This window comes from Aptenodytes forsteri, unplaced genomic scaffold (assembly GCF_000699145.1).
Source record: "Aptenodytes forsteri isolate BGI_AS27 unplaced genomic scaffold, ASM69914v1 Scaffold8, whole genome shotgun sequence".
In the NCBI taxonomy this organism is placed as follows: domain Eukaryota; kingdom Metazoa; phylum Chordata; class Aves; order Sphenisciformes; family Spheniscidae; genus Aptenodytes; species Aptenodytes forsteri.
Genome location: NW_008796218.1, coordinates 3,408,130 through 3,425,643, shown reverse-complemented (window position 1 = coordinate 3,425,643; position 17,514 = coordinate 3,408,130). Strand labels below are relative to the sequence as shown.

Below are 17,514 nucleotides of genomic sequence, written 5' to 3'. Positions count from 1 at the left end.
AAAATAATATTGTGGATTTATTAAAAAAAAAAATCATGAATATGCACAAAAACCTTGATCCTGTATAGCCAAGACTGTTTATTCCCTGTTGTGATTTATCATATAACTAATGAATTGTCAAAGGCCCATTTCAGGAAGCTTTCTTCTTGAGTTCAGCCCACAGGCAGACTACATTTGGGATTTTCAGAGGCTCAAAGGAATTAAGACAATCAATACCCATATAAAATATAAAGAAAATTAATTTATTAACTTTCTACTTAGGAACTGAACTTCTAGCCAGTGGGAACTTTTCCCCCCTTATTGTTTTGCATTTTTTCCATGACGATTTTAACCTGAAGCTCATTATCTCTTGGAGTAGTACAGTTTTGTTCGTGTATAGCAAAGCACTGTACCTGCATTCATTGGTATGGAAACTTTGCATGGAAGTAACTGTAGTCTGTGACACTGTTCCATGGCAGCAGTAAAGCCTGAATGTTCTCACTTACAGCAAATGGTCCACAGCCTTAGCCTTCAAACCAGCCAGAGATCCTCTACTCTGGATAGGGATTCTTTATACTGTCAGTATTTAGGAGGAATCAAGTAGCTTTTGTAAAAGGGGGAAAAAAGACAGCTCCACAACTTTCTCCAGTAATGAAACCTGGCACTACTCTTTGCTGTCTATAGCAGGAAAAAAATATTTTTTTAATATTAAGCGTCCATAGATCCTGCCCACAAATTTGTAACAAAGATAAATAACACAAACTGATTATCAAACCTTCAAATTGGCGTGCATTATAAGAAAACCCTTAAACTGGGCAAAATAATGCAGCATCAAGGGGGTTAAAACTATTTGCAAGTTTGGGTCACATTAAATTAGTATTTTTGGCCAAACAACAGAAGGCAAATTCTAAGTAGGAGCAAAAGCAACTGCCCAGCACATAACACCTTGGCAATCTTGTTAGTACACAGAAAACTGGCTTCACTGAGAGGGGCCAGGCTACCAGTCCCTGATCAACAAATAGTTTGTCCTTGGGAGCCAGGGAGGTAGAGTCTCTTGTTAATGCCAAAGAAACCTCAGCTGTTCGAGCTAATGCCACAGGTCCTTCATACTGTGAATAGCAGAGGACTTACCTCAGGGAATGATCCTGCCCTGATATTTTGAACTCTTACTCCACTCTTACAACTAGGAATTCCTTAAGTGGCTGAAATAAGGGGTGGGTGGGAGTAGTGAATATTCAGGTTAGTTTGAATGTGTTAAAAAATGCACCTTGTAAATGCACTGTGTAAGAGTGAATAATAGAAACAAGGGCTTTGTACAGCTACAACATCCCTCTAAATTTAGCGTGGCAGAGAATGGGTTGAAAATAGTGAAGGGAGATTAATTTCCAGCAGCATTTAAAAAAATTATGTAGGATTGTGAAATTTTCAAGAAGTTGTGAAATTTCTTGAAAAAAAGAAGATTTAGAGGTGAGACCATGTTTAAGATGTATCAGAATTCTGATGCTGAGTGGCAGTTATGTGCACTATTATCATACAAATGGCAGCAAACAACTCTAGGTATCCACTTCACTGCAGGATGTAAAGCGGCTGCAGACCTCTACAAGAACCCTTCTCAGGAAAGTATGAGCTATTGGTAGGAATATTATGCCCCTAAATATGAAAACTTACATTCTAATAAAAAAATTAAACTGTTCTGGTTAAAACAAGAGTTCAAAAAATTGCTTTTTTTCTGACAATGGTTATAGAGAGAATAACCCCTTTTCCCTCAAAAGTAATTCTCCCCTTCAGCACATGTATTAAATTTTTGCTGACTGGTGCTAACACAAGGCTAAAAGATAATGCTTTGTATTGTACATCTCTTCTTTAAAAAAGAAGCCCTATTCTTTTGTTGTAGAAGATTTTCTGAAAAAAAAAATCTATTTCCTCAAAGTTGAATGTTTTCTTTTCATAACAGCATATGTTCCACTGTTTCACTCTATAGCATTAGTTAAGGAAACAACCCTGACTCGCGAGCACAACAGTCAATTTGCAGCGTGCTAAAACTGTAAAAGAGCTTCAAAGTTGCACACAATTGTGATTGATAGAGCTAAAATAATGCTGAGGATATAGCGAGAATTGACAAGTAACACGAATGAACACTGTGTTCGGTTTTATAATTTTTATAATAAATAGCCTATGAGACCAGTTTATAAAAAACAGTAAAGAGAAAGGCCTTACTCACTTTACAGGAATTAGTTTGTAAAGAATTTGTAGGAAATAGTTTGCAGGGTCTCCTTGGTAGGAGCCTGATGTCCTAATGCAGTCCCAGGTACTTCCCAGCCCAAGTCCATGGCTCCTCAGTAGGCACCTGGGCAGCCATGTGAAGGCACAAACACTCTGTCTGCCCACTTGAAACCACAAGTGGACATGTCAGAAGTGCCTATGCAGGGTACAATTCCCAGACTCTAATCTTCCCTCCTATACGTAATTATTCCTGATTCTCTCTTTTTCTCATGGTTGTAAGTAGCCTGTCTCAGAATGCTTTCCCCAGGCTATATTTGTCTTCTGTGATAAGAAGGCAATAGAAGCTAGTGGAAACTTTCTGCATGTCTGCATTTTAGCAGTCCAAATGTGAAGGGGGATGTCATGCGCTGAGGCTCAGCCGTGGAAGTTTTTCACGTACAATCATCTGCTGTCTGTTTTTCATCTACAGCGTAACAGCAATGCAGTGGAGACAAGAAGAACAACCACATCCAGCTGGAGAGCCCTGACAAGTGATGATTTTTCTCACGTGTGCCAGGGATACATCCTCAGCACATGCTCAACGTAAACAGGCAGAAAAAGTAAGATTGCTTTCTACATATTCCTAATCCTGAAACTGGCCAGGGCTTCTTTAACAAATGCTGAACTGCCTATTCTTTCAGATAGGGTATCACCACATCATAAAAGAGCACCAGCCATTTCGCCATTTACTTGCATTTTGGGCCATGAAGGCTCAAGATACTGTAAAATAAGGAATGGATCATGCTAGAATTAGATTAAAAACTCTGCTCTCTTCCACTATTGGGAACACGGCTGATTACACTGGTCATTGCCCCATGATTAAGAGACTACAGCAATAATAAAGAAAGAATAGTTGAGATTTAATCCTCTGATGTAATCTGCTTTCTAGGAAAATGGTGATATGCCTCGTATAAAAGTCACTTGCATTGTCCAAGTGTAAAGAAGGGTAAGCGTTTTGTCCCTTTGTGTCATTTATAAGTCTAGCCACTTTTCTCCATCTATTTACTATGGTATTTTAAACGTATCTGTTCATGTACACATGGGTTTAAATATACCATTAGAAAAGGCAATACTGGGTAACTTTATCATTGAGAAGGTATGTAATTCATGAAGTACTTCAATAACAGAACAGAAAAAGTGTCTCTGCATCTGTTTGTCTGGCTAGAGGCATAGAAATGTGAATGTTGATGTAGTTTAAAAAACAAACACACAGCTTTCCTGCAGCAGTACAATCTAGGACAAATCATTACAAATAAGCCAGGCAACTTAATACCTTCAAATAACTTTTCCCTGTGAACAATCCAACCACAAAATATGCCCACCCACTCCATTTTAATCTGTCCTATGAGTGTTAACACAAATTTGTTGCAATCAAAATTCTCTACTCCAAGAAGAAAAGCAATGTTATAAACTACGTTGTACCCACCCGTTAACACTGAAATCACTGGTGAGAAATCTGTATGTTAGTTGGAGAATAGACTTGTTTCTATTGTCCTTCTCTCAGTCTGGACTTTGTCTTGATCATTTGCACAATTTGTAGACCACAGCATGCCATATGCACTGACTTCTTTATAACAAAGCTGATTTATTTGAAAATAGAAAATTTGCCCATACCCAGATGTATGATATATGTGATAGGGAAGCTGCCTTCCCCTGTGTGAAGAAAAAGCAACCTGGAGTCAGAAGCACAATGAACACACCTCAATCATGTCAGTTCCTTCTCTCCTCTTAACCAGCTACAATCCCTGTATGAATGGCTTGATGTCTAAGTGATTGCTCTGAACTGGAATTCTCTCACCCAGCTTGAAGAACTCTTCAGTTTTTGATTCCTGCTATGCATGTCACTCTTCTGCACTAAGATGGAGCTGCCTGATTTTCACTAAGGAACAGTATGCAATTTCTACTGTCCTACCAGGTTGACACTTCACATTCAAAGATCTGCTTCATCACAATTCTTTGTGAATAACCAAAATGGACACATGCATCTCTCCTTCTTTCTCTTTCCCTCCTTGCTGTTGGAATGGCTGCTGATCAAAAAGTGATTCTGGGTGCGCCTCCTCTGAAAATTTCAGGTTTTATGCTGGGAGGGGGAAGGAGGGTAACAAAAAAACCCCAAACCGTTGTTACTTGAAAAGTTATAATCTACTTTGTTTCAAAGGATAATCCTGAAAAGCTATTTCACCCTGTCAAGGAAACACTTATCACAAGATATTAATAAAAACTTAATTTTGTGCCCAGTGTTTCTATTCAAATGTTTTCTATCTAGTCTTTTTACACTCTCTCTGTTAAGTGGCATTAACGCTCAAAAGCCTCAAGCTGTTGCCAGCATGAACATGAGGTCTCAGTCCCCCTCTTGTTAAAGTATCCAGAATCGCTTAGGAGAAAGGCAGAGGGAAGAGAACAAAAACCTCAGAGAAAAGTAATTGGAAACTTTTTTTTTGGGGGGGTGGGGTAGCTTTGCATAAAGAATGACTGTTAGCAACTTTCCCTCTCGCTTCCCTATTGTTTAGAAAAGTCCTTGTCCTCAAAAAAGCTGTCTGATTTCTGTCTTGCTCCGTTTATATTGGGAGGGTCTCAGTCTCTCTCTCCCAAACTTTCTTTTAAGCACCGCACAAACAAACTCTGTTATAGCTATTGAAGACTAATGAGTTCTACTGATGTCTGGAAGAGAAACGGTGAGAAAAGATAAGAGGAGGACAAGCCAAGAAAATGGGCAGTGGGAGCTGGTGGGAAGAATAAGCTTTAAAGATTATTTGAGAAAATGAAGAGGAACTGAAATTCAATATGAATACTAGAACGTCAGCATTAACAATAACTTTCCATAATAAGCACCTCCAGGGCTAAGGCATCCTTTGCCTTCAGATTTTGACTTCAGGCCCCAATCCAGCAAAGTACTTAAGCCTGAGTAATATTATTGAACTCAACCTAGGTCAATGGTATTGGCTCATATGCTTAAATTTAAGCATGTACTTAAATGGTTTGCTGGATCAGAGCCTTGTTTGTTCTAGCCTATGGTTACCTTATAAGTGGGAAGTATCTATCAAGCACAATTACCTTTCAAATGTGCAAGGGATATCCATTGCTAATCATGCAGCAGGTTTTGTGATAGTGGATGAAGCAGCTATCTGCAGTACATCAGACTCCACATTTTTTCCATGTAGACAAACAGTCCAAGTTGAACACCAGCCATTCAGGCTTAAGTATCCAAGAGCTGCCAGTCTGCAATGTACCTGTTAGAAATTAATTCCTTAAAAACTTCCTTGTAGTGGTCATTACACTAATAGTTTAGCCCTTCATTGGACATTATCATACACATCCAGCATCACAGTCCAGAGAAGGTTTTTTTTTTCCTCTTACCTGTAATCTATGATCCTCTTAAAGCTAAACATGCTTCACATTTCAAAAAGTTCCTTTCTAGAGAACAGAAATCTTATTGATTGCTTTTCCTATGTCTGTCTACACTTCCTCTTTCATCTTAGCTGCTTTCAGTGAAGACCAAAAATAGCCCAAGTTACCTTGTTGTAAATATATATAGACCCCAAGTCCCACCAAAGTGCTGTACTATTATCTGTTTCCTCCAATAATGCAGTAAATGCAGACCTAGCAATAGAGGAAGAAGTATTCCAGCAGAGGCAAGCTTTTTGCTGCCTTCCTTAGGAAGAAGAAAAGAAAGCATCCTAGTCAATCTCCATGAAAATAGTTTGCATGACTTGTGAGCAGCCCACCCAGAGCCTCTTCAGATTTCAAGTCTGCAAGAAGGGAATTTTGGAATCTGCTCCAGAAATTTCTGAGAAAGAGAGAAAACCCCTGAGAACAAGAACAATGGCAAAAGATAAAATGGGCAGAAAAGTCCCGACAAACTCAGTATCAGGATCAAACACTTACTAGCTTATCATAAATTGATAATAAGGGATTTTAGACTCATCTGATTTATAATCCTAAGAGTCAGCTCCTTACAGGTAAGATGCTGGCTTCTCTACACTAGACCTGGTCCTTAGATGGTGTAAAGATGACAGTTTGTTCACATCAGCGCAGATCCCAGGGGGACATTTCTTTGGTGAAAGGTGGCTAAGAATTCCACAGCAGCTACCCTGACTCTGACCCTGCTTTATCAAAGTCAACATACAGCTAAAGCATACAGAAAACACGTATCAGCTATTGTGTACCAAGCACCTTACAACCAGATATACATCCTTTGACATGAAACCATGGCTTTCAGTCCTGTTTTTAAGGCAAGGGGGTTTATAACAACTTATTTATATTCAGAGGTTAAATCTCATATTTGTGAAGTGCTGAGATTATTTGTACATGTGTACTACTCAAATTCATTTAAAAAATCTTATTGGTGTGTGTAGATGTATACACCCGTCTTTTATGCATATAAATTTGTTTTTTAATAGAGCATTTTTTAAAAATCATAACTTCTTTGAAACATACTTAGAAGTTTTAAAAGGTGCCATAGTCATATGATAAATAATGGCTAAATTATGAGTTCTTAAAGTGTCAGAATGGCAGTAATAAATAGATCAAAGACTTCCCGATGCTAATATCCATATGAGTAATAAACAACAGTTTTTCCTATCCTGTAATGCATGTCATGGTTCTGATCCATAAGGCCTCACATTTTTTTGCCTGCACACAGGCACGCACAAGCTCACAGAGCAGATGTGAAAGTCACAAGTCTAATGTAATTCATGCTCCGGTTCAGCAACTGTGAGGGTATGCTGAAGACAACACTGTGACTAACACGGCCAAAAATATTCCTGAGAGAATAAGAATGATTGTTAACAGTTCTGAGAAACTCTTCCTCTGGGTTATTATCCCATAGAGAGACATACTGGGTTTTTGCTGTCTTAACCAAACAAACAGCTCTGAGAAACTAGACATATTCCCTCTGAGATTACAGCAAATGAAAAACAAAAAACCATCTTATGTTAAAAGCGGTTTGAAGCACTCATGATACTGTCAGTGAAGTACTTGGACTTCTTCCTGCTTTGTGCATCAGGTCAGAGTTTCCATACTCCCAAAGGAAACTATGCATTGGCTGAAAAAAAGAGAAAGTCCCATTTACCCTACTGTTATCTTTTCACAGCTGGCTTGGTTGAACAGGGGTGAGGCATGGGCACATATAGCGACTATTACAGCCACCAGAAATCAATAGAGTAGCAACTCAAATGGGTGCCTGTTGAAATGATTTACATCTGGGACACTTTGCTCACACACACCAAAGTAACTGAAAGAGAAGTTGCTTGAAAACTGTATTTTCCTGTAGCTTTCTCCAACTCCTTGAGCTAGCTGGCAAATGAAAGATGCCATCCAGTCCCAGGGCACTGAAAGCCAGAAACAAAGTAAAAAACTACCTGACTAATGGCTTAAGATCATTTTAAGATTTCAGAAGTGTCAGCCTCCTTTTTTCTAACACCACCTCCTTACATTGCCTAAAGCAACTTTGCTATCCTAAGACAAGTTAAACACACAAAGTAACACTTTCTTATAAACATGAAGTAATGAGCAGTAACTATTTCCTCAGCTGCCTCTCATGCATTTTAAGCTATATCCAAGCAAATCAAGTTAACAGGGTAGATGGGGAGAAGAAAGATAGTTTTGTGACTAAGAAGCAAGGCTACAACTCAACTGTTGGTACTCCCACTGATTTCCCAGCTCAGTCTTCTGTGCTCCTTTTGTCTCAAAAAATAACACCAGTAAAAATATTTCTAATACCTAACCTTTAAGTTTTCTGTGTTATATTTCTTAGTGTGCTGAGACAGCGATTAGCACAATCAAGCACTGGTTGCAGGCTGAAGTTCATTACTGGTGCACTACTGTGGCTCTCTGTTTGCTGCTACATAGCATCAGAGCATCCCTTAAGAGAACATTTGATAGCGTCACTCATCTATCTGCATTGTCATACAATCCAGATGGCTGCAGTATGTAGGCAACTGGGAACCAGAGCAGCAGCAGGAGTACATCCTGCTGCAATTTTCCCTCTGGTGCTAATCTTGATGCATTTAGATTAGTCTGTTGGTTAGGAAGTCTACAGCTCTGGGGAGAGGCACCCAAAGACCTAGCAAATGAAATAAACGTGAGCAGCTGCACTCAGTAGCTTGCCAACTACCAAATGACCCTACTGTGCAGAGTGAATTTTCTTTTGAATTCCACAAGGGTGGCATTCTGTTGCAAATGGGTCTGTTATTAAAGATCAACTCAGAAATCTGTGTACTTTAGCAGATTAACTATTACTATGATGTGCAAACCTAGAGACAAAAGAGGAAACAAGACTTCTTCTATTTGGCAAACGCAATTTTATTTCTGGATTAGTTGTAAGAGTTAAAATTTTAAACATTCTAACATCTGTACCCTGCCAGACCCATTAATTGGCATACTGGAACAATACTGCAAATGAAGAAAGTCAACGTAATTAATCATCTCTATATAAGTACAGAGTTCTCAGGAACGTAATTGTTATTTTTCTGTGCTACAGAAAGCAGGCTTTCCAAACCTTGAAAAGGCAAGACTTCAGTGGGAATTTGATATGCCAAAGAACTATAAACTGCCTCTCATTAGTCCAGGTAAGAAAAATCTAAACACAATATGAAAAACAGAATACAAGCTGGCAGATACAAGGAAGGAAGGAAGACAATGACATTTCTAAGGAGGTATCTTCATAATATAAAGAAATTACTAAGTCTACAACTGTAATCATACTTATTTAAAGCCAGGTTAGTATAGATTTTATGATCTTAAGGAATTTACTTAAACAGAAGACATACAGTCACCAAGAGCGAAACGTTACACTTAGTGACTTCCTGCACATTTTAATCATGTATATAGCCTCACTGAGAACAAAGTACATAACTGCAGTCTGTGAATCACACCCAAATTTTCCACCCATGACTACATGATCAAGTAATTTTTGCCACCAATAGAAAAACTTGGTAGTATAACTGTCACTACACATAATGATTTTATCTGAACTACTTGCTAGCTATTTACTTTGCTGGTAGAGATTATAAAAATATAATCCTTTTCGCACCCAAACTGGCCTGTGAACGTGTAATCACAAGTGCTGCATGTGGGAACAGACATCTGTGTTCTTTCTTCATTTGTCATTTTGGTGTCTATTTCCAGGAAAATTGGAAGATAATTTTCAAAATTTGGCCTCCCCAAAACAGCAAAAAATAGATTGAGTTCTCACAGACCAAATGATGCTCACTGGCAGTCCTTCTCAATGGTCTTGCAAAAATTTCTTGCTGTATATCTATAGAATGATTTGCAATTACTCGAATTACCTGAAGAATCTGAAGTCTCTAGTTCAATTTACTGCTCTGATTGCTCACATTTCTTTCAAGTAAAGATGTATTTCATGTGGTTGTTGATTTTCTATTAATTTGCAGAGCAGAAGGTTTCTGCAGGGGAAAGAATTTCTCCAGTGTAGCCTTCTTTAAAAAAATGTCCTGCAGAAAAAGAGAAGAAGAGATAGTAAAATAGATGCTGTTAGCTGTAGTGCAATTTTTAGCCTTTCTGGTAAGCACAATTTTATATAACTGGATCTCAACTGAGTAATTTTGATTTGTATTGTAAGTAATAATTGAGAAGGCCACAAATACCCACATGCAACAAGAAATCTTGCCTTGGTTCTTCTAGAGATCTATGACTGTACTTACAGTAATTACAGCATAGAGAAACCATACACAGTAAACTGAGTTTGTGACACAAGGATAATTTCAGGACAAACCCGTTGTATGGTGACAAATTAACACAGGCAAACTTTAGTGAAAACCACACAGTCATGAATACTTGCTTACAGGCACACTGTCGTATAATACAAATGGAAACTTGTTCTTTGGACAAGCCTTAACAAGGAAGCAATTTGTAGTTACTTATACATTTATGAATTCACAAAGCCACAGCAGTGGTCCACAGATAAGGAAAAAAATTAGGTTAATCCTACTTGTTTAGGCAGGGCCTATTTACTTCATAGTCTGGCAGATGATAAACCAATTCTGCAGAGGACCTCTAAGGGACATTATGAAGTAGAAACTAAATACTTATATTTTAATAGGGCAGGCATGGCAAAAGCCCAAAGAACACTCCAGCATGCCAGGAACAAAAGCAAGCGTGGCATGCAATGCACAGGCAGGCACATGCTGAAAAAATAACGCAGCCTCACAATGGACAGTCATGTTAACCCAGGTCTGGCTATTCACCATGAGGGAACACTGCAGTGGCTACAGCTGCAGGAGATACCCTTGTCTGTACACGGGTGCACTGCCTTCAAAAACCTTTCTGTGTGTGTTGGGACTGACTGTTGATGAGGGAATAGTAGGGCTAAATATACAGGATATGAAAACAAAAATAACAGTGACAGTTATTTCCTTGCTTGTTAGTTTATACACAGGTATTAAACACAATTTTACAGCAATCTTCAGTTGCTGTTAGCCAGTAAAACTATACTGATTTACAGCAACTAATACTCCAGTGTTCTACATAGAACAAGAGTCTGGGTTAACAGTGACTATGAAACTTTCCTCTGCCATTTTACTTGGTAGTAAGGATATCTTCAAATCTTTTCCTTCAGTCAAGATAGAAAACTTTGGTCTTGCTTTTAAAACTGTTTGTCCAAAGTAAAGCAAGTTGTATCAACTTGATATCTCTATCACACTTTAAGCCATAGATTCTTCTGTTTCACCACTATGATGATTATCTTTAAAAAAAAAGGACTGTGAATGTCACAAATTGCCAAGACACCCAAATCACTTCACTCTTCTGAAAATTTTACACTTAGGTTGGCTTAGGCAAGTGTTACTATCCTTAGGCAAGGATAGTAACCGTAATCTAATTAAAAAAAGTGACAAAACAGAATTAAATGTCTGGTTGTGATGAAGAATGCTTATGGGCATTTGTTTCCCCAAATTATGATCCATGGGACCACAGTAAATGATCCAGACTGAAGTATGTAATTTCTAAAAAAAACCCAAAAACCAAAACAAACCAAAACAAAAAAAATCCCCAAACTTAAAACTGAAAGTATGTGTAGCCACGTACAACCAATTCTGAGAATCACCATTTTGTAAACCTGGGAACCACTGCTGTAATGCATGATAGCTACTTATAACTATCAAATTTGCAACCATGTGATGCAGAAGGTTACATAGTCCACAAGAAGTAAATACTTGAAATATGTCTGATAAAAAAAGCAAACTGTATAGACTATTGTTACTAGCCTTTTAATCCCCAGAGAAAGAAAACTTATGCACTTACATTTCATCATCGTATTCCTTTGGAGGTGATGCTGCAATGACTAAGTCAATCCAATCCTGAAAAAGAAATGCATAGGCAAACATGCGCTGCTAAACACTACTTTTAGAGATGGTTAGTGGACCACCATGGAATATCAGACAGAGAATCAGGAAGGCAATCTACTCCTGGAAAACCACAGGGAGCAGCAGAAAGATCTGTTAAAGACTTCTATAGGAAGACGATTTGAAGATTGAGCTGTTTGATTTGTATCCTGAAATTAAAGAAAAATCTACTGGTCTTGCAACAAGCTTTTAAAAATAATTATTATAAGAATCATACTGTATTTGGTCATCTTAGCAACTAATACGGTTCTTGCTGAGAAAACACTAGCTGAAGTGCAGTGTTACTCGTACATTAAGAAATCAAAGATAAGATAAGCTATTATCATAAAATTCCAATCACCATGCAAGTCATTTTCAATATCAAAGAGAGATTCTACAGATAAATGTACTATAAACACTCAGAATGTAATGTGTTTAAATACCAATCTTGACATTTGGCTAAATGCCATGAACTTTCACAGTAAATTACATGCATGATTTTCAGAGATGCTATATACCAGTATCTTCTGCAGATTTCAGCTCACTTTGGTAGTACATGGCATACCTGTTACTTTTGATGTTTGCAACCTTATTTGTGTTGATGTGACAATGTCATGAAAGAAAAGTATACCTCATATGAGTGTTGTAGGTAGAATGAAGTAGTATTCCAGGTTACTTACCCCACCCATGTTCCAAGCTTTTGCTAGAGTTGCCTGTGCTTCTGCCAGCCTGCTGTCAATTAATATCTTGCCGTTTACAGCTAGTATTTCATCCCCTTTCACTATGCCTCCTGGTGAAAAGACCAATATGTTTTACATACATGTAAGCAAAAAAAAAATTCTGTGAATCTTTTCTGTCCCGTATTTATGCAGTACTAAGTATAATGAAAAGTGTCTTCACTAGATGTGAAGGCTTACACTAAAAATTGACATAGGCAAGAAAGTTTGCTACAGGCAAAAGCAAAAGGAATTTTTAGGCATGGAAAAGCCACACTAATCTCTTATTGATCATGACCAGTAAGAAACTAGTTCAATAAGATTTTCCATAGTAGCATTTTGCCTGTCTGGGTAATCCATCTATACAGCTTACAAACTGTAGTTGATTGTAGGCTGCTACAACTATGAAAATGGCAGCATTACTTAAAGATCTGAAGGTACAAGTGGCATTTGTCAAGGGTTTGCAGGACTATCATTCCTTTGCAAGAGCATGTGTAATGTTTAGTCCTTAGAACTGATTCTGACTTGCTAATCTGGAATGAAGCACAATCAGCTAACTGGGACTGGATTTGAAGAGGGGAAAACACAGATGGTAAGGCTTAGCTATAAGAGACCCTCACAACAGCGAAGAGTCAAAGAGAAACAGAGTACTTGAGAGATCAAGTGGCTGAGATGTTTTCACAGCAAGAGTGACTTGAACTTAGGTGCAGGCTGGGACAAGGTCAGCAAAGACAACATAAGGAGATATTGTCCTGTCCATCTACCTGGTCATCACCAGAGTTCTCAAGGAAAGGATGAGAGATACTGGCCACCAGGAGCAAAGCCTGGAAATGTTGGTATGCACGTTCTTCTGCCTTCCAGAGAGCTAAGCTGTTAGCCAGAAGGCTCTGGCCTTTAGTGGGATTTTAGGAGTAAAGCCAGGTGTTTTATAAGACAAATTACTATTGAAAGTAGCATTAAAAACAAAACTAAGCAGTGTAGCGTAGCCATGGTCGGGTAATTGCTTTGCACGTGGAAGTACTACAAATGTCATTGCTTGGAAATTGTGAAAAAATGGAGACCATATTCTGTTTTCCTTAATTAACAGCATACACCAGAGAATCAGCTGGAGGGGGGTTGGGGTTTTTTGTTTTTTTTTTTGTTTGTTTGTTTGTTTTTTTATATCAGACTGGAAAAAGGGGAGTCCTTATTAAGAGAACAGCTCCACATTTTCAGGCCACTCTATTGAAAATTCTGTAGTGATAAAAATACAGCAGCAGTGACCATTTCTTCTTAAACACTATTTATAAATTTTACATAATTATTAATTTAAGCAGCACCCTTCAAACCATAAGCCTCTCTCTGAGCTGCCCTTACAGCCGAGACAAGAACTTGGCTGCCTTGGACAGTCTAAGTGTGCCTCTCAGTACTAGGCATAGCTATGAAGTCAGCCAACAACTCTCAGCCAGCGTAAGGAGCCACTTTGCAGCAGCATTCAAATTCCCCATTGTTACTCACCATGTTTGTCTGCAGCACCACCCTCGTAGATGGCAGACACAACTATCTTCCCAATTGGAGAATCAATTCCTCCCTCAACTGCAAGGTCTAATGATCCTTCCTATTAAAAAAGAGTTTTAGTTCAGAAAAGGCTGTTAATTTTTGCCATCAGCAGGAGCTTTATCTTTCCTTCTTCCCAGTAAATGGGACTGTACATGAAATGCTTACATGAACCCTTTAAATATCAATCAATCAAGTAATATAGTATTTACCTTTTTAATTCGTAATAGCCGTACATCTTTTCCCATAATCTGCTCTGGAGTAAACTATGAAAGATATAATGATTAGTCATTTCCACCTTGGAAACACAAAACAATTAAGCTGATCTATGTAGTTTATGGGAGAACAGGGACCTTTCCCACCTCCAAAATACAGTTAGAGGAAGATCAGAACACCAGATCATCTTTTCCTGTAAGAAAGCTCCTTTTCAACATGACTAGAAAAGACAAATACACAAACCCCAGCAAACCAACAAGCAAGAATCTTACCCCCTCCCAGCCCACAAAATCAAGGATGTGTTTTTTCCAGTGTATTTCATATTAAACAGTGAGATATATTTGAATTCTCTCCTTACCATTGAATATGGATCAAAATCTTCCAAATATTTCTGGAAGCCCTGAGAATAAAACAATACTTAATTGTAAAAACGTCAGGCTCATGCACACACTTAACACACAAACTCCATTTTATTTATTAGTGACAGAACATATAATTCTGTAAGTTATGAAAGAAGACAGTAAATGGAAAAAAGCACAGAAAGGCAGCAAATAGTCTGTCCTGACAGTCAGAAGACATTTCAAAACCTTATGACAGATCAGCAGTTTGAGCTGCTCATACCACGGAGCAGTTTTGAGGAGTAGTTTACCACTCTGTCAGCTCCGCAGTTCCTCTCTACACCTGACAGAACAGAAACAAATCTTGACAGCATCATGGGCCGGTATGTTCTGCCGTACACTTCTGAGCAACGTTTCTTGGGACTATCACCATGTTGGGCACAGGCAGAAGTGACAGGGTCCAATTCGCCTGTCAGCAACGCTACTTCACAGTGTCTGAGTTGTAGGACCCTCTTCCAGCCCCCTTCTCTCCACCTTTCCATGGAGTTTTAGGGAGTTGGCTCCATACCACACGCAAACACAGGAGAAAAACCAATTTTGTTTTCATATGGTTCTGGGGAGGACTTAAAAGTTTTGGCAGGAAGTGTCTGAAATGGGGAAGATAATATTGAAGCTAGGTAGAGCAAAATTTAAGCTTTGAGAGGACCCATACCTTCTTAAACTTTCAAAACCTAGTGCATTACCCTTGTCAGACCAACACTGTAGGGAAAAAGTGGGAGTTACCTTTTCTGCAAAGATGAGAGTTCCTGAATCAGCAATCAGGAATCAATGGTGTTTGGGTGGTGTTTTCTTAAGGAGGATTAGTAGTTACCAGGTGAGACTGCGTGGGCGATGCTGGAGATTTATAAAAACTCTGTACTTATCCTGCATGTTAAAATAAGGACTTCACAGAAATTTTTACTGAGGCACCTAAATGCTGTATCACCCTTGTGGCTTCAACCTACAATAACCTGGGGATATGGGACCAACGCAGAACCGCACAACCCTTTGCTGACATAGCAGGCAAGCCAATATCTGATGCAGACCAGTGATTCAGTGCGTGATCAAGCTTGATATATTTATTATTGCCCTCTTTTCTAGTGGATCCATCTGATGACAAAGTCTATTCCACTTTCAGACTCAGCTAAGCCTTTTTCCACTTGTAAATCAAATGCACAGCTTAAGATTCCTCTGCTATCTTTAAGGGCTGGCTGTTAAATGACCAAGTTGCAGCAGAAAACACTAATGCCTCCTCCTGTTATCAACTTTATCATCTCATGGTTGCCTAATTTTGACATGACTATGAATGTTCCTGTGGGGTCAGATGTCATCCTTACCACCACTGCCTCTGATAAAGTCAGTGAGCACTACTACACAGCTCTGCATTAGCAGACCCTCAAGTGTAGAACAGCGCTGCCCATTTGTCTAACCACACTTATACAGACCATGCAACAGTGGTACTGATGACTTGTGTGGACTGGCAGTCATTACACACAGGCATCCTGAATTGTACAGCGTGAACCCTGGCTTTCCTGCAGGCTGTCCCTCTCTTCACCTTTTCCGTGAGATCAGAAGACCAACTTAAGCAAATCATGTCCTCATTCTGTGTTTCTTCTGAGACAGAAGAAACATTTGCAAGGGTTGAAGCATGACTTTGTCTCTCCAGGCTCCAGAAAGCTAAATCTTCAGGGCACAACTGCAGAACTTTTGCTTACTGCCACAACTGGGTTTTTTTCCCCGTAGGGAAATATGTATTAAAAGCATCTTTTGGGAATAGGAATGTGAGAGACCTTATTTAGCATTTAAATTAGTATGGGTTGCATTACATTTGTTAACTGCTAACTTTGAGGAACTAAATAAATGGGAATTTGATCACAGACTTCAGCGAGGGTAGAATTTCATCCCGGGGGAAAAAACCCAATCATTCATTCATTTACAAAGTGCATTAATATTATGAATCGTTTTACTAAAACTGTAAGAGAAACATTTTACAATGATAGCTACCTAAACAACTAATAGTTTGAATAGCTGAATTTGTATTGACCTTTGGAATCATGGCTGAAGTAGACACTTACGGTCTTGGAGCAAGCAACTTAGAGGAAAGAACGCCAATCTCAGCCAAGTCACTAACTCATTATGTAATCTAAAGGAAGTAATTGAACTCTCTTTGTCCCAGGTCGCCCTCAGGAAAAACAGATGTTGCCCTTGAAGAAAGTTTTCCTGGGAAAATAATTTTTAAATAGGAAAAAAAACCCTAAACCCCACAATAAAAAAAACTGCAAGCAAAGAATTGATATGATCTGGATCCAATAATGTACAAATACAGCTATGATACAATGAAGACATCCACTGAACTCTAATAAATCTTCCCAGAAATAGGCATCACAAATTCGGAGAGCAGAGAGCGCACTCCATATCCAAGCAGGGACTACTGAACCAAGCAACACTGAGTGGAAACCACAGTGCTAAGCCTACCCTCCCACTACTCAGGACATCTCAGGCAAAAGAGTTAAGACCATTCTAATCCTTTCTTGACTTACAATAACATTCACAGGACTGAATATAAGTAGAATTTGGAACATTAAAATGTTTGATTGCACTGAAACAACTATCTGTCTGGACTTCTAGCTACTGAACCAAGCAACACTGAGTGGAAACCACAGTGCTAAGCCTACCCTCCCACTACTCAGGACATCTCAGGCAAAAGAGTTAAGACCATTCTAATCCTTTCTTGACTTACAATAACATTCACAGGACTGAATATAAGTAGAATTTGGAACATTAAAATGTTTGATTGCACTGAAACAACTATCTGTCTGGACTTCTAGATGAAAGGTAAAGTTACTACTTAAAAAAAACAAAAAACCAAACCAAAACAAAACACAAGGCACCTAAGCCAACGTACTGCTCACTGAAGTTTCTAGCATCAATAGTCAACAGCAACTGAGACCTGACTGAAATAAACAAAAAAGATTGAAAGAGAAACCCATGACCAGATATAACAAAAGTTTTCCAAAAAACACATTTGCTGAGAACACAACTGTTATATAGACAGAACATACTAACATTCAAGGGCAAACGAACAAT

The 17,514-nt window shown here is 38.6% G+C and overlaps 1 protein-coding gene across 1 annotated transcript in view; it reads right to left on the bottom strand.

Moving 5' to 3' along the window:
* Positions 1 to 10,469: 10,469 nt before the first annotated feature.
* Positions 10,470 to 17,514, bottom strand: part of USH1C (USH1 protein network component harmonin) — a 49,752-nt gene continuing 42,707 nt past the window's right edge. The window contains 6 exon segments of the mRNA XM_019474508.1: positions 10,470 to 10,569; positions 11,503 to 11,558; positions 12,263 to 12,372; positions 13,796 to 13,895; positions 14,047 to 14,100; positions 14,409 to 14,450. Coding sequence (XP_019330053.1) covers positions 10,470 to 10,569; positions 11,503 to 11,558; positions 12,263 to 12,372; positions 13,796 to 13,895; positions 14,047 to 14,100; positions 14,409 to 14,450 — 462 coding nt within the window.